Source organism: Amborella trichopoda, chromosome 5 (assembly GCF_054954075.1).
Source record: "Amborella trichopoda isolate Santa Cruz 75 chromosome 5, AtrichopodaSantaCruz75HAP2 v2.0, whole genome shotgun sequence".
Classification (NCBI taxonomy): domain Eukaryota; kingdom Viridiplantae; phylum Streptophyta; class Magnoliopsida; order Amborellales; family Amborellaceae; genus Amborella; species Amborella trichopoda.
In genome coordinates this window covers 42,907,300-42,930,127 of record NC_142340.1, presented here as the reverse complement: position 1 = coordinate 42,930,127, position 22,828 = coordinate 42,907,300, and the positions used below count along the sequence as shown (strand labels likewise).

Below are 22,828 nucleotides of genomic sequence, written 5' to 3'. Positions count from 1 at the left end.
GGAAATAGTATATTGCGTAATGCATTTTTGGACAGTCAATTTTCAAGTTTTCATAGATCTGTCGATCTACACTGTTTTTTGAAACGTTAAAATTTATAAATAATGATAAAAATATATTTTAAAGCTATCGCAAAGATCTCCAATGTTGAAACTACACTTCTCGACACTATTTGTAGGTAGGCTCTAATTTGATTGTTTAGAGTCTAGGCTGTATACAAACCGCACCCTTTATAAAAAGTGTTTTATGTTACTCTAAAGAGAAAATGGAAAGTTTTTTATAGGGCTAGCAAAGGGCTAGGCACCCAAGCCAGCCCTTGCCCTAGCCTGGCTCTGGTTCCTATAGAGCCAGCCTGAGCCCGTCCTGGGAAAGAAAATAAAGAAAAAAAATATGGATAAAAAAGGGCTAAACTTCGCCTGCCCCTATTGTGGCGTAGTGCCCAGGCCTAGCCCAAGGGACCATGGTGGCCTGTCATTGACCCGGTCCTATGCCTATAGCATAGGCCCTAGTTTTGACAGAATGGCACTTTGTCTCTGTCTCTGTCCCGCTCTATCTCTCTCACACACATTTTTTTCTCAATAAACTACACTCAGAACATGGCTGACATATCCAACCAAGCCAAAACCCTCGGATAAACAATGCTTTCTTTCGAAGGGAGATATCTACATTCACATATGATTATTGACGTGCATTTATCAATCACTCTTTTTTGGCGTAGTTCAGCAGTAGGAATCGAACTTAAGATGTCGTCCAGCTAATCGTCAGCTACTAAACCGCCCAAGCCCAATTCTTACATCCATCACTCACTCATTCACTTCTTTTCCAACAATTTTATGCAAAAACTTTGGCTTAATTAACTTTCCACATGACCAAGCACATATACCATAACTCACTTGACCTAATTTAGTGACCGGGGACTTTCCCATAGTTGTGCATTCCTAATCCTCGAAACGCTTTGTAAAACCTCAAGTGGGGTTATGTCCCCAACAACTGTCACCTTCTTAGTCTCCAAATCTATGGCAAAGGAGGTCACACCTAGACAAATAAAAATATACAGTGCAACTTAGCATCATCAACATCGTCAAAGCCTTTTCTCAACTTAACATATAAATGAGATAATAAAAGAGAATTTAATAGAGAGGAGAGTTAGACAGAAGATAATCGATTATTGTCACAGGTGGTTAAGGTGGCGAGTACCATAACATGAAGTCTAGAGTTTTATTCTCACTAAGTCTCAAGTTAACATAAAATGTTGGTAGAGGTGATTAAGGTAACAAGTGTCAGTCTAGAGTTCCATTGGTAGAGGTGATTAAGGTAACAAGTGTCCGTCTAGAGTTCCATTCTCACCAAATCCCAAATTGACATACTTCACTAGGTCTTGACATGAAAAAAAAAAATCCATTCAATCATAGTGCTTTTAGAACTTAAAATGATCCTTTATTTTAACTTTTTTTCATTTTGAAAGTGTGTAAACATGACTTGATAACCATGCAAATGATCGAAAGTGCATATTAGACCATTGCATGTCGCTTCACGACAACGAGCCCAAAACTAAAAGACACCTTATTTCAAGGGCAGTGTGGACATTTTATATTTTGGAACTGGTAAAATTGAATTTTTTTTTGGAAAATTTGTAGAGCTCTTGAAATTCTACATGTGTGCATCCCCTGATGCAACTAACGTTCATCTTAGAGATGGATGAAAAAAGTTGGTTGTCCCACATTATCTACAAATCCTTGGTCCAAAAAAGATAATTAAATATTTTTATTTTTATTTTTATTTTTTATATCACCATAGTATGGATTGTCCAACTCTAAAATTGTTTGATCCAAAATCAAAGATAGATTTTGGAGGGAGGACTCATTTAAATGGATGAGTCGGCTGACTCATGAAAACCTTCAGCCTATGACTTTTCCGAGATTAGACTTCCCAAATGTGAAAATAAAAAAGGAAAAATTTATAATTATGTTTATAAAGATCCTATAAAACTGAAAATTAGAATACAGGCTTCTAGTTATATAGAAAATTTTGAAATAACAAAAAGGGGAAAAAGACACATATTTCTGGATTAAATCGAAGAAATCTTGAAATAAAAATAGATCACAAACACTTTCAATGAAATGAAATGCATTAAAATAAAACATTCGGAATATCATATTTAATAAAAACAACAAAAAGGGGAATATTTTCATCTGATAAAAAATTTATAGACACCAAGAGGATATAGATAAATTGGAAGAGGAGATAACATTTTTTGGCCAGAAGATCTATTTCCATTCGAATAATAATTTGAAGTCCTAAGAATTGTGCGGATCAAATGAATTTGTAAACATCTTCAGATGGACGGTGAATAATATGTAACTATCTTGAGATGGACGGTGAATAGTTTGTTACAAGATACATTATTTTTAAGGCTTGAAATACACGTTCTTTTACATATGTAATTAGCAATATCAAGATGATTGGGTTCAAGAGTTTCTCAATACTAGAACTGAATTTTCCATTAAGGTTTTAAGGTGTGGCTTCTCCTCTTATCCTACATCCTAAGCCATATATAAGTTTTTCCTTTTAATAAATTGATTTCCTAGTGAACCCCCTCCCCATGTATAACAAAATCCAATGTCAATTAATAGGCCTGCTTCACCAATACAATAAGAGTTTTGTCACAACTTTTGGGTCGAATGTTCTTGTGTGTGCGCGTGTTTGAGAGAGATTCTTGTCTACCTTATGAGGGATTTTGAGTGAGAGAGAGAGAGAGGATTTGTTTAAAAACTATGGTTTTTTTTTCTTTAGGAAAATTATTTCATGCGGGCTGGATCCCATTTCTGCATATGCGGTCTAGAAGTATAAAGCATCCATGCAAATATGTAGTCCATCTAAAAACAATTGAAACTAACAGTCCAAATTTTTTCTTAATAGAATTATTATTTTTAGTTTTTAAAATTTATTTATTTTTTCATATTCATAATTTCCATGTTAGAGATTACGTATCCTTAAAACTTAAATCGAAAAATCCATCTAAAAAATAGATTTATTAAAGGGCCCACATTTCTACATGTGCTCCCAAATCCTTTTTGTTATGGAAAAGTGTACAAAGAGAGTTTAAATCATATCATTCCTTTGTAAAAAAAAAAAAACTTTGTTTAACACACGGTCCAAAGTTTGGAATCTCGCCAAATTAATAACTATGATTTATAAGCCAATAATTGCATTTAACAACTTAAATGGACCGTTTAAAACTATGCTTGGTTGTCTCTGATAGCCTCTTTGCTGTATAATTGATTGTAAGTTTTCTTGATCATCAATAAAAAATTTAACATTGTCCAAAAGAAAAGCGACATTAAACCCCTTATATTCATTATTTTAATAAAACATTCTCAGCTGGGGTTTTCTTAGAAAGACCTTTAAATAGTACCTTAATTAAAGTAAAATTTTAATAATTCTTTTCAGAAACTTAATAAAAAAAATAAGTCTTCAAACATCAAAAAAATCAATAGAAAAAGGCAATTTTCTTCTTTTTGGTATAAATCTATGATCAAAACCATGGATTCAAGCTTGAACCCAGGGTCTCAAGCCCGAGTTACCTGATCCGATGGTTGAGACAGCCCAGCTGATATTTTCCTAAATAACCTTGATTTCTAGGTTGATCAGTGTGTTTTTTATTGTGGACTCTTTAATATAGAAGGTTATCATGTACAACTCTATAAATCTGTACAAATGAAGATTAATTCTCTCTCATACTCTGGTATCAGAGCGTAAAATTTTACCTGTATTTAATCTCTTTTAGAATTTTTTTTTTTTGGCCAGATTTTTTCGTTGACACGACCTGCTTTTCCGGCGAGTTGTAAAAGCTTGGGCTTCATATCTTCAATTTTTCCGGTCAATATTCAGGGTTTTCTTTGCCAAATCCAGAACCTTTCTTTTGGCTATCGACCAACCGAATTCCGATAATTTTTTAACGGCCAGCAACTCTCCGACCGCCGAAACCACCGAAACGAGGCTCTCTTCCCCATTACGCCTCTAAGCCAGCCGTTTCCCTGCTAAAAAGGGAGTTTTCGGGTGCTTGTAACGAGTGAAATCGACCTGTTTTTTGGGTTCCTGTGGAATCGAAGGTCGACTTTCCATCAAAGAAGCCCACTGGTTCAGGCTCTCATTGACCTTGCCTTTGCCTTCTCTTGTTTGAGCAAGCCACACATCTGCCAGGTATTGCAGCCGCTTGTGACCCTCTTCTCTCTCTACTAAAATCGCTGTCTTTTTTTTGGGAGAGCAAAGATCTGTGAAGTCCCTCACGGCGCCTTTTTCAGCTTCTTGTTCCCTTTTCCCTTATAAAACTGTCTCTCATAAGTTCGTTGTGGTCCACTGAGACCACATTATTTCAAGAAGGGAATATTCTTATTCCACTATTTTATGGGCTACTCTTGTGCACTTCGCTAGCTTCAATAATTACAGGGTGTTGAACCTCTTACTTTCTCGGGCATTCTTTTTGGGTTTCTTTTTTTTTTAGCTTGGCTCGATAAGGACTTTTTTTGTTCTTTTTTTACCATGTATTTGTTCCCATGGCTGAAAATTCTAACAATAGTGAGCCAAATCCCAACCTTAGAAAGCAAGGAGTTAATTATATTTTTTGGACAAACTCTACCAAATTATTTATTAGTGGAAAAAAAAAATTGGGATACATAAATGGAACTAAAAATGCCCCGTAAAGTACTAATCCAAAATATGAGGAGTGAGAAACTAACAATGATTTGAAAAAAGGTTGGCTTTTGAATTCTATGAATCGCAAAATTCCTTCAGTCTAAATAATGCCGCAAAAGTTAATCAAATTAAATAAGAAATTATGAATTTGAAGTTGGGTGATCAAACTTTTTAGTGAGCGTATTGGTATTGTCTCTGATATATTTGATCAATTAAATTATTATCTGCCCACCACTGCTGAATTGAAAAACACTTGAAACTAAAAAAGATCAACAAAAGACATTTGCCTTGATATCTGGTCTTGGACTTGAACATGAGGCTTTGAGAAGCCAAATCTTACTGTCTAAATAAATTCCTGAGTTTGATTTTACTTGTTTCATTATTAATGGAGAAGAATCTAAGCGTCATGCTATGATACGAAATGATAAAAATCATCCAGAGAAATCAGATAGGTCGGCTCTTAAAAGTGAAACTAATCATAGCTTTGGAAAAGCTTTTACTTTAAACTTTAAACCAAGGCATGGGCGTGGCAAAAATCGTGGTACTGAATGTAAGAAGAAAGGTCACAATAACTGATAGAACTCTCACTCCTGTTGAAGGAAATGGAAAAACCAAATTTTTTAGTAGCTCATTTTACTCTGATGTTCTTTATTTACCCTCTTTTTCATCTAATCTATTATCTGTCAGTAAAATCACCCAAAGCCACAATTGTGATGTAATATTTTCTCCTTCAGATGTGTTCTTTCAAGACCGGATCACGGGGAGGAAGATTGGTTAAGGGAAGCTACTTCATGGGCTTTACATTTTAGATTCTGCCACAAAAGCCCTTGTAACAGACAATAGAAAATGGCATTTGAGATTCGGACATCCCTCTGAGAAAAATCTTTGTTACATTTTTCCTTCATTGCATTTGGACTCTATGGACTGTGAGATTTGTCGGTACTCGAAATAAACTCGTTTGCCTTTTAGAAGTTCTACTATAACATCTCTTGCTCCATTTAATTTAATTCATACTGATATTTGGGGACTTGCTCCAATTAAATCTACTCTTGGACATCGATATTTTGTGATATTTATTGATGATTTTTTGAGCACGATTTGGCTATATTTACTCCATTCAAAAGATCAAGTTTTCCCCATTTTTCGAGATTTTTCTAAAATGATTGAAACTCAATTTGATGCCAAAATTAAAATTGTTGCAATCTGATAATGGGACAGAGTATGTAAACAACATTTTTTCCACTTATCTTAAAGGAACAAGGAATTATTCATCAAACTTATTGCGTTGGAACTCCCCAACAAAATGAAATTGCCAAACGCAAGAATCGTCATTTACTTGAGGTCACTCGAGCTCTAATGTTTCAGAGCAATATGCTAAAACATTTTTTAGGAGATGCTATTTTAACAGCATGTTACTTAATAAATAGATGGTCAAGCAAACTTTTGAAAAGTAGATCTCTTGTAGAAGTTTTAAAAGGAAAGAAGACTTCTTTGACTCATCTCAAAATATTTGGATGTGTCTGTTTTGTGCACAATCAAAATTTTGATAAATTAAGTGCTAAAGCAAAAAAAAATATGGTCATCGGTTACTGTCCCACTCAAAAGGCATATAAATGCTATGATCCGATCAATCACAAAGTTATCATTTCCTGTGATGTTGTTTTTTGGGAAAATGAACCATATTTTTATGCCCAACATCATTGTTGATAATTTTGATACCGATAAAAATGATGGAGGAGAAGCAGTTGAAGTACCTCATGAAGAAGAACATCAAGGTGAACCTCATCAAATCGACTCTCATGTGGCCCCTCCTTCCATTACTCGGTCTCAACGTATCACTCGTCTCCCAAGTAAGTTTTTCTATTTTTATATCTATAATGCTTCCACCTATCCTATTGAACAATTTGTTGATTACTCTCATATGTCTCAAAATTATTTTTCTTACCTTAGCTATATTTCTTCCAATATAGAACCGGCTAACTTCCAAGAGGCTATTTCCAACTCAGTTTGAAAAAAGGCTATGGAAGAAGAACTCTGGGCCCTTGATAAGAACCATACTTGGGAACTTATCAAGTTACCCAAAGGAAAGAAAGTGGTTGAAAATAAATAAGTTTATAAAATCAAATACAAGAGTGATGGTATGATTGAGAAGTACAAAGCTAAGTTGGTTGCAAAAGGGTTTACACAAACTTATGGTGAAAACTATAAAGAAACTTTAGCACCTATGGCCAAAATGAACTCTGTTAGAGTTCTTCTTTCAATTGCCACAAATCAAATTTAGCCCTTGTTCCAACTCAATGTTAAAAATACTTTTCTTCAAGGTGATTTAGAAAAAGAGGTGCATATGGAAATACCTCATGGACACCTTCGAAAAAATTCAGATCTTGTGTGCAAACTAAAGCAAGCAATATATGGCTTAAAACAATCTCCTATGGGCTGGTATGCCAAGTTAAGCAGTGCCCTATTAAATAATAGTTTTACTAGAAGCGTCGTTGATTCTTCTATATTTATGAAAAGGAATAATGGTTTTACTAGAAGCGATGCTGATTCTTCTATATTTATTAAAAGGAATTCCGCTGGAATTGTTGTTGTATTGGTATATATTGATGACATTATAGTCACTGGGAGCCACATACAAGGGATTGATCAACTAAAGAAATATCTCGGCTGTGTTTTTTATATTAAAGATTTAGGAAAATTAAAGTATTTCCTTAGTACATAAGTTGTTTATTCTAAGAACGGATTGTTTCTTCGGATCTTCTCACATGCAGGGCATTGATAGGATTCTAAGATATTTAAAATCTTCCCCTGATCATGGAATCTGGATGAAAAACAATGGACATGAAAACGTAATTGGTTATTGTGATACAGATTGGGCTGGTAACCCTTCAGATAGAAAATCTACCACAGGTTTTTGTACTTTTGTTAGTAAAAATATTGTTACATGGAAAAGTAAAAATGCAAAATATTGTCGTTAGATCCAGTGCTGAGGCAGAATATAGTGTCATGGCATCCACAATTTGTGAACTAATTTGGTTAAAATTCTTTCCCAATGACTTAGGTTTCAGATCAACCAAGCCATACCATTACTTTGTGATAACCAAGCTGCGATCCATATTGCAACTAATCTCGTTTTTCATAAAAGAACTAAACATATTGAAGTTGATTGTCATTTGGTCAGCGAAAATGTTCAAGCCAAGACGATTTGTACCCCTCGTGTTAACAATAAAAATCAACTTGTAGATATCTTCACTAAAGCACTTGGCAAGGAGAAATTTGTCTGTGCTCTTACCAAGTTGGGCTCATTCAATCTCTTTGCACCAACTTGAGGGGAAGTGTTGAGGTAGCCTCGTGATATCTGTATATCAGCTGCTTTCCTAAATAACCTTGATTTCCTTTAATCAAGCTGATCACTGTTTCCTATTGTGAACTCGTCAATATAGAAGGTTATCATGTACAACTCTATAAATATGTATAAGGGAGCCATAGAAGAGTCATAATAATAAAGATTAATTCTCCGTTCGTGGATATAGGTCCAATTGGTTGAATCACGTAAATTCTGGAGTATTCATTTTCTCTCTCATACTCTTAACACTACTCAAGCAGATCTTGAGTCATACCGATGATTTTTTTTTTTTTTTCCTAACAAATAAAGCAGCAAAGAGGGATATTTGGGGCTGATTCCAAGGTTTTCCTTTGGAATCACTAGGGTTCTTATTTGGGCTAACTTGGGTAACTCCCAATCAGCCCTGCAAGTATTTAGTCAATGTTATCAATGCATGTATTAAAAGGTTTTAGTCAGTGTTATACATATGGGCAATGATCTCATGCAACAGCTGTATTAAAGTATAATGTAACCATACTTCTAGAAAACCATGTTTATGGTATTTGTATGACCCATAATTTCGCACACACACTCTCTTCATCTCAATAATCAATCCCAAAAAAAAAAAAAAAAAATTCAATTTGAACTCTAGATATGGTCAAAATTAGTTCCATCCTCCAACAAATCTAGACCATTCATTTGGTGAATTTCAAGATCTTTGCTGTTCTTTTTTAACATTGTTCATCTAATGATAATAAAGCAATCTAAAAAAAATGGAAACGAAAAAATATTTCTAAGGCATTGATCTAAGCATCTTATTAAAATGGATGGCCTATGTTAATTGGACTAAAAAAATACTTTCTAAGTTCCATTTTCAATTTTTTCTTTTTGTGATTGTTCATTAAAATGAAATGAGTGTATATTTCAAACTTTGGATCAAACAAATGGCCCTAACATGGTTTTTGAAGATTGTTACGTTATACTATGATACAACTGTTGCATGAAATCACTGCCCTATAAATACATAAATAGGGCAAATGTATTAAACCATGCAATATTATTTTTGCCATCTCTCTCACCTTCAATCTTCGATATATGCTTTCCAACTTGTTTGGCGCATCCTTTGCAATGCAAAGACACCCTTAATATCACCATCTGTGTATTCAGTCACAGGACAAACAAATTAGGTTTTAGCAACAAAAAAAAAAATGAAGAAAAAGAATAATTTATGTGGAAATTATAAGAGGCCATTTAGTTTTAATACAAGAACATCATAATCATTGATGTCCATCAAATTTAAAAACAAGTGACTCAAAGTTCAAATAAAAATAAAGATCTCTAATTTTGTCACACACCCCTAGCCGTCCAATTTGACTTCTAATGGAGGGGCTCAAAAGCATATGCCGTATTGGAGAACAAAAGGTTCCTCATAAAAAAGAGGACTAACGTGCCACTAAAGTTGAAGTACCCCAAACATTATGCTCGTTCTGAGGATTATACGAAAAGTTTTAGCATTTAGAGGTTTCACTATTGGGAAAGGTTTCTATATTTCCTCTACAGTACATAAGATCTATGCTTCCCCTATCATCTAACAATCCCATTTTGATCAAGTGAGCCACTCACGGTTTGATCCTAGATCTGACGCCTCAGAGTATTTTATTTTTAATTTCTTTTATGCAAAGTGTGTGAATATGATATTTGGTACGTGTCATCTTCTCATTGGGATGCACCTACAAAAAATATTAAAAATAATTTTCTATAAAACATAACGACCAAAAAAACCCATTAAATCTTTCAGGGGTATTTTGGTTATTTTTGTTGGGATTTTTTTTTTATATTTTTTACAGGTGTGAGTTTAGTAGAGGATTGGATGCCCAAAATTTGGTGTCAAAATATTTTATATATAAAAATTAAAATAAAATAGTGTAGAGACGTGACATTGTGATTGGGAAATCTTAGCCATCCATTCAAAATGGATGGTTGGATAAGAGGAAGTATATAAGTTTTATGTTGTAGGGGAAACATAGAAAGCTTGCCCTTAACTATTTCACCATATTCTCTAGAATCTTGAGGGAAGGAAATCCCATCATTTATATCCTTAGGGTGGCAATAGGCCCGGCTCTAAAATACTAGGGCATGGGACACAAAATATGGCTAAAGGGGCAGGCCACAGTCGGGCCACTAAAGCCTAAGGGCTAAGTGGGGCCAAGGCCAAGATAGGGTCATCCCAATTCGGCACAAGCTGGGCCTTATTTCTTTATTAGGGCAAGGTGGAGCATTTTTAAATAAAAATAGAAGAGGTGCTCCACGTTAGTTTGATGGAGACTTAATGTGGTTCTCTCTATAGAGATGCACTTCACTTTAAAGTCTCATGGTGTATTTTCTAATAGAGTATGGGAGAGTTCTTATATTGTGATGTATCATCCAAACTGACGCCCTTTTGTTGATTTAATGTGGGATGAGTAGGAGATTTTGGATTTAGAGTCCACCCCTTTTGGGTGCTATGACATCCATGGAATTTTTAATATTATTAATGGCTAATAGAAAAGAGGATATCCATGCTATTGTTGGACTTGCCAATAGTAGGGAAAGGAATAAGAAATTATATGTGATAGGAAATTTCCATGGAAGATAAAGTTGATTTGAGAAAATATTATCTAAAATAAAATTAATAAGTCATTTTTGGATAGGATTATCTCATGGGGATATTCTAATAAAGATGGGTTAAGAGAGAAAAGAAGTAGAGAATCATTATGAGATTTACATGCCTCTCCAAAAAAGTCTTTTTACCCATATAGGTGAATTAATAGAACTTGAGCCTTCTATCAAAGGTTCGGGATTTGTATTGTGTATACGATACTTTCAGTAAGTCAGTTTAAGGTTGCAAGAATCGAATTCTTGAATCAGAAGAAACTCTTGCAAAAAAAATGAGAAAAATTGCACCATGAAATTGGATTAATAAAAATTTATATCACCTCGATCCAATCATTATATTTTTGTATTTCCGTTGCATTAGGATTCGCCCGATGAAACCAGCAAGACAAGGGTGTAGAACACAAACCCTTTATTCAAATTTATAAACGCCAACTAATAATTGATTTCATTTATTAATTTCTTTCAAAACATGAATATCCTCACTTGTCCATATTTGGGGGCAACTAGCATCAATTTTCCAATGCATAAACGTTGGTGGAGTTTGTCCAGCACTGGAGCAATTGAACCAATAAATAAATGCAAGGAATGGCACATTTTTATTAAGGGTGTGGTTTGTACAAGGAGGAGGCCGTAGACAAACAAAGTAGGGCCCCTTAAAAAAGTGCAGAAATATGTATTTTCAGTATTAGAAATCTTTATAATAGACTAAAAATTTATTTTTATTTCTAGTTATTACATTTAAAATTCAAAAATTCGTTAGATCAAGTAGATCTATGAATATCTAATTAGAAATTTTAAAATTCAAAATTAGTGTAGATCAAGCGGATATATGGACACTTGAAAATCTTGAAAATTGACAGTCTAGATAATGGACTACAAGATGTACTATTTTCAAGATTTGAAGTCCAATTTCCTTTTACATCCATATATATCAAGGTCGAGATGATCAGATTTGAGAGTTTTTCAGCATCAACACAACTTCTTCCACTGAATTTTTGAGTTTGATAGTTTAGGGCCTCAACCTTATATAAATTTTTTCCTTTTCATAGTTCGCTCCTCGGGAAAAACCCATATTAGATATTATTAGGACCTCAAATTTTGTCAACATCTTCAACCAACCTAAAAGAAATATTTTTTAATAATTAGAAAACCTAAAGCTTCCAATCTTTCAACCATGAATTGCTTATTTTATTTTGAAAACGTAGGGTGACAATTGCTTATTACATTTTGAGAGAGAAAAAGCCATGAATTATGCAGGAAGAGAGAGAGAGGGCAAGGCCATGGATTACACAGAATCACAGAGAGAGAGAGAGAGAGAGAGAGGGCAAGGCCATGGATTACACAGGATCAGAGAGAGAGGGGACCCAAGAACAATGATTTACTATGGGGAATCAAGATCTGAAACTGTTTAAACACTTTAAAAAAATGAACAAATCAAAGCTATTACGAGAAAGAATAGTTTACCTGGGGCATCAACTGAAAAGCCAACCTATCTCTTTCCTCGGAAATTATATCCCTAATCCTCATGACATGACCTCTGTTATTCTGTATCAGACCTCTTCTCTCTTCACCATCACCTTCAATGTTCTCTGATCCCAAACACAAGCACATCGAACTTGCCCCATTTGAGAAACATAAGCAATTCAGTACTCTGCTTATACCCATTGACCTACTGAGAGGAATGAAAGACAAGGAAATTAAGAGCCCAAAGAGAAGCTTAAAGCTTCAAATAGCACCGGTATTTATTATGAGCAATGGTCACAATCATTTCGAGTTATCAAATGTAGAATTAAATGGGTAGGATACTTCACAAAGCTCGAATATATTTTTAGACTTAGCCGTCAATCTTTCGTTCGCATCAATGGCCCGACTTCACTTACTGTCGAGAGTGATTGTGATCTTTTTGATCTGCTCCCAATTAGATAGTTTTTTTTTTATCTTATTTTTTTCTTAATTTAAATAGCTAGGAGCTTTGGATAAGTGTTTGATGTGATGTTTGATTATTTTTTTACATTAATTTAATGTTTTCTTTATTAAACATTTGAGTATTTTAATAACAAAAGTTTTATTATAATTTATACCCTAATAATCTAACGATGCGAATGCCCAAAACATGACACCCTTAAGTTACTGCATGTGATAGCGTAGTAAGTTTAAATTTTAAGAAAACTAACTACAATACCCCTGAGTTATTTTCCAAATGGAAAATTATGGGCCGTTTGGGTATCTGTAAATCTGTTACAGGAAAATAGATTATTATGAAATTCATTATTTTTAGTGTTTGGGTATGTACATGGTAGGCAGAAAATGAAATACATTACCAAAAATTTCATTCAAAACCATAAAATCAATTAGTTGCCCCAAGAGCTGAAAAATGTATTACGGAGTTGACGGATAATGTGGAGCTTGACAGACCCGCTACAAAACATACTATACACCTCATAAATTTGAGGTCAATATATAAGTGTGACTCTCTCTCTCTAAAGTCTTGCGAGGACCATAACTTTTAACTTTACCAAGGTGCTCCTCTTCCTTTTTCTCTTTCTAAAATATTCACCCCTTTTTTTTCTTTTACGTAATGCCCTTCTTTTGTAAGTCTTCAAAATATTGTTGTTATATTAATATGAGCATTATAATTGTTTTTTATTTAGTTTTAATTCATATTTTCCATGGAAAAATATTAAGAGATATAAAACAATCACATTACTATAGGAAAAATTTATGCAATATTTCCAAGCCAAAATGACGGTAATGCATTTCTTAGATTTCCTTCAGACATAGCCAAACAACAATAATAGCTTTTTAATAGAATAATTATAGGGAGAAGAGAAATTAAATTAATCTATGTGGATAGTACTTTCGTATATTAAAAAACAAAGTAGTTTTAAATTGATTATTTATCCTAAAAAAGAAAAAAATATTAAAAACACCACCTTACTATAGATAAAATTAACACAGTATTTCCTACCCAAAAATATCGATAATGTATTTTCCAGATTTCTTCTAAACATAGCCAAACAGTAACAATTGTATTTCTCAAGTTGCATCTAGATATCACCCAAACAGTAACAATCCATTTGTAGCTACTGTATTACGCCAGTGATATATTTTCCGGAAAATATAGTTCTAGGTACCCAAGTGATTAGTGTATTAAACAAAGGGCATGGTCCCACTGGGGCACACAGTACATTTAGTATGTGGTGAAAAATACAAGAAAATTGCATGCTCCCACGGGATTTATTCCCTTGAATAAAATTGCTATCTCCGAGGATATTTTCAATCTAAAATTTTGGGATCCACTTAAAATTTTTGATATTTATTTTAAAAGAAAAAATTGATGTTGAATCCCCAAGCACTACATCTGACCGTCTAACAATGTGTAGCCTTTGTTCAATCTTAGTTGAGGAGGTTACATCCCCAAAAAATAGGTTTTTAAAAATGAGATTGTGCACAATGAGACCATTTACCTTTGATACAAGGGCACAATTTCTTATAAGCATCTAATGATAGCTTAGATGTATAACAAATTTCAAAAAAAATTTATTTTGAACTTTGAACTTGGTCGATAGAATGAATGCAACCACCTAATATCACATCCAATAGTCAAGATTAATTGTGACCACCTTGTACCAAAAATAAATGGTCTTGTTATATATTTTTCCTTAAATACTCATAAATTTTTTTAACAGGAGGGAGCAAATGCAAGAAATGCATGAAATCTTTTGAAAACAAATCTAGCACTGAAGGGCAATATAGTGATTCTTAAGAAGGGCATTTTTATAAATTCTCAAATATCACTAAGAAGCACCGGCATAAATAAATTTCTCCATGATAGCAAATAAAGTTTAGGGTAGCCAAGCCTCCTCCAAAAACAAAAGAGGAGGTTTCTATAAGGCCTAGGCTTTGTTAAAACAAAATAAAGCCTCACTTCAAATCCTCATCCGAAGAGCACTTTCGACAATGAAAATCTCCATGATGACTCTAAAATCAATTTTCAACACCAAAAATGATGAAACTTAAAAAATGTTAAAGATCTTGTAAATCTATGAACATTTATTTTTAGGGAAAATATGGACGGTTTAGATAACAAATTACAATATACATTATTATTAGAGTTTGAAATCCTAAATTTTTTATACAACTATAATGTTCAAGCCACATGATAGATGTAAAGGTTTTTCAATACTTAAATTGTAATATTTGATGAGTTATAAAGTGAGGCTTTACCTATCAAACCATTTTCCAATAAATGATTGCTAGTTTTGCAAAATAAATGCAAGAAATGTCATGATTATCCATTGAAATCCAGGGCATCTTTGTCATTGCCCTCTCTTTTTTTATTCCTCACACATTAAGAGACAAAAGTTTTAGAGAATTATTGGGACTTATGGTTGGTGTTTGAGGGGCACGCACCATGGGTGGACACCACAATGAGACATAATGGGAGTGAAGCATCAACAAGGACGAGAAAAAGAAAGAAAATGGGGTGATGTGACATCAAGTAATAAAAGGGGCCACGTTGCTCATGTGTGGTCACATGCACATAGCTATATGAGAGAAAGGAGTTCTCATACTTTCTAATGGATTTCTTAGAGAGGGGTTCGGTGGCCCATATAAGACAAGACAAGAGTGGTTCTATTTATGTACATATGCCAATAGAGAGAGAGATGAGCTCCTCATCGACCTATGTTTAAAGTCAAAAACACAGAGTGGGTGTGTGTAAGTTTCAGATATAGGAAGTCAATTGTTTAGTGATAGACTATCTTACTTTTCATCAGTGTCAGCCAATTAAAACCTGGTGATCCCGATTCGGACCGTCTTTTTTTTTTTTTTAACGGTAACGTACAACTTATCATTAATTCATATGTAAAATACAATATGTTCAAGCAAAGACAAGATTACATAAATGAAGTAATCAACAGAAAAGATGTATGGACTCCTCCTTTGGCAAGAACATCGACATCTTCATTCACCTCTCTATAACAATATTGGACCGTTGCCATAGAAGTTGACAAAATATCCCAAATTTGATGAAAAATAATCTTTAATCTCGGGCCTTTCTCTTACTCCAAGCAATGACATTTTTTTAGTCTCTTTCGATAATCCTGCCCGCTTCCAAAGTGCATAGCAATTTCAAACATTCTAATAAACCTCGTGTTTCCACCTCGTTTGCTGTTGTGATACCACAATGACCCAAGTGAGAAAATATAATGTGACCCAAATTATTTCTAATGAGTCCACAAGGGGAACGTCAATTTGGATGGGAACCAGTTGGGACCGAATTTATTTTTGGATGGTATAGGTCTTAACCTGACTCCTCCTAAAACCCTACACATTTTTCTCCATCTTTTTAAATCAAATATTTTTTTAGGTCCCCTCTAAATTCCACCCCATAAAACCCTTACTTTAATTTTTATGAGATTGTATACAAAGAGACCGTTTACCTTTGATACAAGGAGCAAACAATTACTTACAATCATCTGATGTGAAATTTGATAGCTTGGGTGTGTCATAAAGTTCGAAAAAAAAAATTTTGAAGTTTGAACTCCGTTAATAGAATAAATGTAGCCATCTAATTTTACATCCAACTGTTAAGATTAATTCTGACCACCATATACCAAAAATCAATGCCGTCATTGTAGACTTTTCCAATTTTTATTTAGTTTCATTTGTTTTTAATATGTTTCTGAAACATCGATTGAGACCGATCCAGACCAAATTCGGATCACCAATCCAATGATCCAACATAGATCTATGGGTAAACGATATGCCCCATTGATCTGGGCCTTAAAACACTAATCCGTGCATTAAAAACTGGATTGGCGAATAGAATTGTTCACTCACCAATTTTGAGCCCGATCAGACGACTTGGCCGACTAGGCAAAAATTAACAAATAAAAAGATGAAAAAAATAAAACAAAAAGATGAGGAACTTGAACCACTCCCCACATGTTCCAAGTTGGTTCAGGTTCTTCAGATTGGCGATTTTTAATGGCTTTCATGTTATTGATTGTTTTCCATAGAGCACTTGAGTTTAGCTTTCTAGCACCTTCCCAACCATCCGATTCAACAACCAAGAGTTGGATGGTGCCAAAGCTGAAGAGTTTGTTATTCCTCCACCTCCACTTAATATAAGCAGATGAACAATAATCTCAGCCATCCATCATGCATATCTGACAGTTGGGAAGTGGTACGATATCTAAAGTGCTAGTGTAGAACACTTCTCTTTTAAATTTATGTGTGAAAAAAAAAGTATATAAGATTGCAATATTAGACTATAGAAGTGAGGTGCACATAAAAACTATAGTAGAAAAGAATGTTTCAAAGTTGGAAAACCTTCCAACTTATTAAATAAAGATCAAAAAGAATTTGCAGTCGTAAAAAGAATCAGTCTCGTAACAAGTTATCTGAACCATCTATTTCTAATATTTTGAAGTATTTATGGATATGTTTAATCTGCATTAATTTTAGAATTTTATATTTCATAATTAGAGTTGAACGTGTATTGTTAAGCCATCCTAGGGTTTTCAATCATAAAACTACATCTTTCCATAAAATTTGGATATGAGCCTTACGTAGTAGTATAAAGTGGACACCTTATACAATCCTCACCCTTTACGTAGTCTCACCTATTACTATAAGTTATTTATGTCCGACAAGAAAACAAAAGAAAAAATCCAAAGTACTATTTTTCTACAAAAATTATGGACAAGGTCAATCGGCTCTTATCTTTGTCTTTTCCAAATTTCCCATTGGTCCGATGTTTCTAATATCAAGCTGATTTTAAATTTTTGTTTATTTAATTTTTCATGAGGTCGGGGCCGGTCCAATGTCCTAAATATCAGACCAACAAGGTCTAAGCATTCTGAGGTTTAGGAACTCATACCAGTAGTTATGCGCCTTATTACCACAGGAGAGCAGTCCGAGGTCTTAAACCTCGGACCGCTCACTGGACTAAGCAACCCAAATGAGCGGTCCAAGGTTAAGGGCATCGAACCGTTCCTGAAGTGAGATTAAATAAATAAAAGAAATTTAGAACTGATCCTATGTTGGAAACATCAAACTTAGGGACAACCTGAAAGAAAAAGAAAAAAGAAAAAAAAAAAAAAAAGAGAGAGAGACACAAGTTGACCGACCTTGCACATATTTTTCGTGGAAAAATAGCGCTTTTATATTTGTCCTTTCGTTTATGTGTCGTACGTAGATAATATATTATTCTATCAATACGACTTCACGTTTGACAAAGAAAACTAAAGTCATGACGATAGCACCCCATACCTTAATCACCACATTGTGGTTTCCAAGAAAACTAAAGTCATGACGATAGCACCCCATACCTTAATCACCACATTGTGGTTTCCATTACCACCACACTAATTATATGTTGAAAAAGCTAACTCCTAATCTATTTCAAAAAACGGGTAGGGCCTCTCTTCCCCACCACCTAAAAAAAGCGACTTCTCGTTTTGTAATGTTTAAAGTTGAAACATGTAATAAACTACCCAAGTTGCAAGTCTAAGAAGTGGTAATTTTTTAGACTACAGCATGTGTAGCATACTCCCATGTGGAGCACACTGTGTATCTATTTCTTATGGTAAATGAGTATTTTTTAAAAGAGAAGTTAGATTTTGAATTTCTAAACACTTTAAAATTCATCGGGCAAAAATTGGATTTCAATGTTTAAGTCTATAATGATTGTCAAAAAAAAAAATCTTAAGCTTACCTTTTTCTTTTCTTTTTTTAACACATATATAAAGCTTATTATTCTTAGGTTGGTGGTCCGGCATTGCCACCCGCGGGCAAAATACTGTGCTAGGGCAATCTAATTTAACCGAAACTCTATGTTTTTTTAAAGAGATCAATTTAACAAATAAACAAATCAACCAATCTAGAGCTCAAAAAATTACCCAAATCAATTTACCCTCCTAGATTTTGTGATGGCTGATCTTTTAAGAGCCTTACACCATTTTTTGAAAAAAAAAATTGTTCAGATGATGAACCAAATATCAGAAGAAAAAAGTATGAGGTACAGAAAAAGATGTAGGTAGGGGTGGGTATTGGGTCGGGTCTGCCCGTGGACCCGACCGAGTCAAGGTCTAGACCCCGATTTTAAACCCAACAGGTCAGGATTGAGTCCATAGACCTTGAACCAACCTGGCTCGGGTCCATGTCCAGCTTCGTCTTAGATAATATGCTCAAGTCCATTACAGCTTATAACTAGTCAAGACAGGTCGATTGAGACCCGACCCGGCCCGGCCCGACGCATTCCCAATATCAACATTTGGGCCAAAACAAATAAATATATTGGTCTAAAGGTAGAAAAAATGTAGGCTTTCTTCTTGCACGGCCACAATAAATATTTTTTATGATTTTGACTAGCATTTTCTATTTATCTTGGCAATAATTAATGGATTGTATACCATAACACCGTTTTTATCATTTTCATTTGATATAAAAATATCAAATTTATATTTAGCCGTCAGATGTGAAATCTAATAATTTAAAATTATGACAAGAAAAAAAATCATTTAAACTTTGAAGTTTGAACCAATTCAATCTCCACTCGTAGCTACCGAATTTCGCATCAAATCAATAAAAATGATTGTTCTCTATTTGTATCCTTCTTCATTAGTTATTAAGTGCCGTTGTCCTGTGTTCAAATTCATACCTAGTTTGGAGGGATTGAGTGAGATGAAATCTCCTCAAAACATCTTTAATGCAGCTTGAGTTGAGTTCCCAAAAAATAACAATCAAGTTAGCTGTAAAAATGATATGGAGCACAAGGTACATCAAAATAGAAATTCAAATTCTAGAGGTTATTATGTATTTGGGCGTTTTCCAAGTTCATAATCATGTTTTTGCTATTCATTTTAGAGTTCAGAGTTTGAAATATGATTTTTGGGGTTGGACAAACATGCCAAGAAGGAAATTAATCATCATCATTATTTGAATCTTATCTTAACTATTTAGGGTCGGCTACATAAATCATATTCCATCATTTTTGCTCCATCTAGAGCCATATCCTGAGTTAAATAATAAGTAACCACATCTCTTTTCATGATTTTCATTCATGGCCTTTTGAGCATTCCCCGTGCACATTCAAAGCCTTCTACTTGAACCAAATCACCGCTCTTATGGTGTTGTATTAAGTCTACATTGCACATGGCCAGCCTACCTACCTAATTCTACTTTCCCTCATCTTGTTGCCTATTGGATCCAACCCCAAGTTCCCTCGAAGGTATTCATTTTGAATTCTATCATTTCTTATAATTTCATTGATCCATCCCAAGATCATCATCTCAACTACACTCATCCTATGGATACATTATTTCATGACCACCCACCATTACATCCCATAAAATATAACTAGTCATACAGTCATCCTATAAAACTTTTCTTTTAGTTTCAGTAGTATGCAATGGTCATATAAAAGTCCAACTGCACATCACTTCGCCTACCTAACTCTAATTTTTACGTATGAAATCCTCCTAAATCTCTCCATTCTCCTAGATTATCAACCCCGCATAGCATCTATAATCTCTTTTAGGTATTTATTAGTCATCAATCTTCACTACTTCGTTGTTTCTATTAAAATTATTACTAAATGTGCATTCCATATGCTCTGCCTTTGTCCAGTTAAATTTAAAACATTTAGATTCTACTGCATCTCTTTAAAATTCTAACTTTACATTGATATCGTCTCTAGTCTTATCAATCAAAACTATGCCATCCACTAACATGCACTAAAGTACGCATCTGTAGGTGTCTAATTAACTCATCTACAACTAGAATAAAGAGAATTGGGCTCAACACTTATACATGATGTAGGCATACTATCATTGAAAACTAACTTATCTCTCTACTAGTTGTCCCAACCCAAGTTAGCCCTCTCGCATACATCTCTCATCATATCAATATATCCTATAGAGACTCATTTCCCAACACCCGCTAAATTACCTCTCTAAGTATATGCATTCTCTAAATCAATAAAGATCATGTGGAGATCTCTTCCATTCCACCTAAACTTCTTAATTAATTGCCTAAGTAGAAAAATAGCCTCAATTGATGGCATAAATCCGAATCGAACTGATTTTCTAGTTCACTCGTTTTATTTATTAGTCGTCGCTTAATCTCTCTCTCTCTCTCTCTCTCTCTCTCTCTCTCTCTCTCTCTCTCTCTCTCTCTCTCACACACATCTTCATAGTGTAGCTCATAAGTTTGGGCCATCGAGAGTTCATACAATGTTATATCTCCTTTGTTCTGGTAGATAGGTATAATGGTATTTTTTTTCCATTTGTCTGACATTTTCTTTATTTTTAATATCTTGTTCAATAGCTTGGTCAGCCAAAATATACCAATCTCTCCCATATACTTTTGAACCTCTATCATGATATCATCTGATCCTAAAGCCTTTCCTACCTTAATCCTTCTCAAAGCTTCTTTTACTTCAAATATCATAATCCTGTGAATCTATCTCCAACCTCCAACTTCATTTATGTCAAAGGTTTCTCCAAATGTCATGTTCCAAATATCCTAATCCTACGAATCTATCTCCGACCTGCGACCTCATTTATGTCGAAGGTTTCTCCTAATGTCATGCTCCCAAAGTGTTCCTCATTTAACAATTTTTTAAAATAAATGTCACCTTTTGTTGACCTCTTCATCCTTCATCAACACCATCTAAATACACTCCTAATGCATTAATATGTTCTCTATCTTCACACTTTCTCTGTTTTATTTTTGCTAGTTTGAATACATCTTTTTCTTGTTTTCTTATCCCCATTTTTTACATAAATCATCATATGCCTTAAGTTTAGCGTCACTATTATCTTAGAGATTTTCTTAGTATTTTTTTATTATTCTAAATTTTGGTTATTTGTATTACATTGCCAAGCATTATAACATGATCGTTTTTTTACTAATAGCCTTTTAAACATCATCACCCCATGGCCAGATTTTCTTAGTATTTTTTTATTATTCTAAATTTTGGTTATTTCTATTACATTGCCAAGCATTATAACATGATCATTTTTTTACTAATAGCCTTTAAACATCATCACCCCATGGCCAGATTTCCATATTAGAATTTCTTTTTCTCTAGATTCTCCTAAAAGTTCTTTTACCACTTTCTTAATACTATCAAGATCCACATAATATTAATTTCATGCTCAGAATTGTTTTCTTGTTTTTACCATTGTATTTTTAAATAAGTCTATTATCTCTTTTTTAAAATTTCACCACCTAGTTCTTGGACACCTATTAATTTCACTCTCTCATTCATGTCTTAATGCAGACATCCATCATCATGAGCATATGTTGAGTAGTCAAACTCTCTCTCAAGATAACCATATATGTCTTTTTATGATAATCGAATTACCTTCTTAACTAGAAATTAATATTATGAGAAGCCCCATGTTCTAAAATACTATGATAGTTTTGTTTATCACTTCGAGGCACTAAAAGTAGGGGGCTCTCTTCAACACTGAAGGCACTAAAACGTCGCTTTTGGCTTTTTCTCGAAATGCTTATTTTCAATACAAGAAATTATTCAATTTCAGGTATGGGTACCTATGTGAAACAAGCAAACTCATACAACAAACAATACACATTTATCAAATAACACTAGGTGATAGGCTATTCAATTCTATAGCTTCTAACCCTTTTAGCAGATCAGTTATTACCCAACTTTTATAACTAGCTTACTTGACTCCACCCATAAATAATTATGGATGAACGACGCTGGGTACGAGTACCCAAATACCATACATGTACATATCTAAGTACATTATTGAATTCCTTCTGTTAAAAAGACCTAAAAATTATTTATAGGATGAAGTTTCTCTAAGGCCTAGGTTTTATGAAAATAAAATAAAACCTCATCTCAAATCTTCATCCAACAGAAATATCTATAATGACTCTAAAATCAATTTTTAATACCAATAATAAATTTTGAGACTTAAATATGTACCAACTTTGAGAACCTATAAACACTCATTTTTAGGGTGAAATAGACAGCAGATAATTTATTCAAATATACACTATTTTTAGAGTTCACATCCTTTTTTTTTCACAACCATAATGTTCAAGCCGAGATGATCGATTTAAAAGGTTTTCCAATACTCAAATTTCAATTTTCTGAGTTATGAGGAAAAGCT

General features: G+C 33.9%; 1 protein-coding gene and 1 long non-coding RNA gene across 2 annotated transcripts; one reads left to right on the top strand and one right to left on the bottom strand.

Annotated features, from left to right (window-relative positions):
- Window positions 1-640: 640 nt before the first annotated feature.
- LOC105420650 (Heavy metal transport/detoxification superfamily protein) lies at window positions 641-12,561 on the bottom strand. Its single transcript, XM_011625061.3, has 3 exons — window positions 12,138-12,561; window positions 9,098-9,173; window positions 641-1,033 (listed from the first exon to the last, which is right to left on the bottom strand). Exons 1-3 carry the CDS (start codon window positions 12,336-12,338, stop codon window positions 897-899), a joined length of 414 nt encoding a protein of 137 aa, XP_011623363.1. The 5' UTR covers window positions 12,339-12,561; the 3' UTR covers window positions 641-896.
- Window positions 4,113-5,600, top strand: LOC148782125 (uncharacterized). Its single transcript, XR_016056378.1, has 2 exons — window positions 4,113-4,201; window positions 5,428-5,600. It is a non-coding gene; the product is annotated as an uncharacterized LOC148782125 (long non-coding RNA).
- Window positions 12,562-22,828: the final 10,267 nt, after the last annotated feature.

Coding starts and splice junctions, on each gene's coding strand:
- LOC105420650 (XM_011625061.3), bottom strand. CDS start 12,338: ATGGGTATAAGCAGAGTACTGAATTGCTTATGTTTCTCAAATGGGGCA. Junction 9,174..12,137: donor CTTTTCAGTTGATGCCCCAG/GTAAACTATTCT, acceptor CTGAATACACAG/ATGGTGATATTAAGGGTGTC. Junction 1,034..9,097: donor GCATATATCGAAGATTGAAG/GTGAGAGAGATG, acceptor TTATTTGTCTAG/GTGTGACCTCCTTTGCCATA.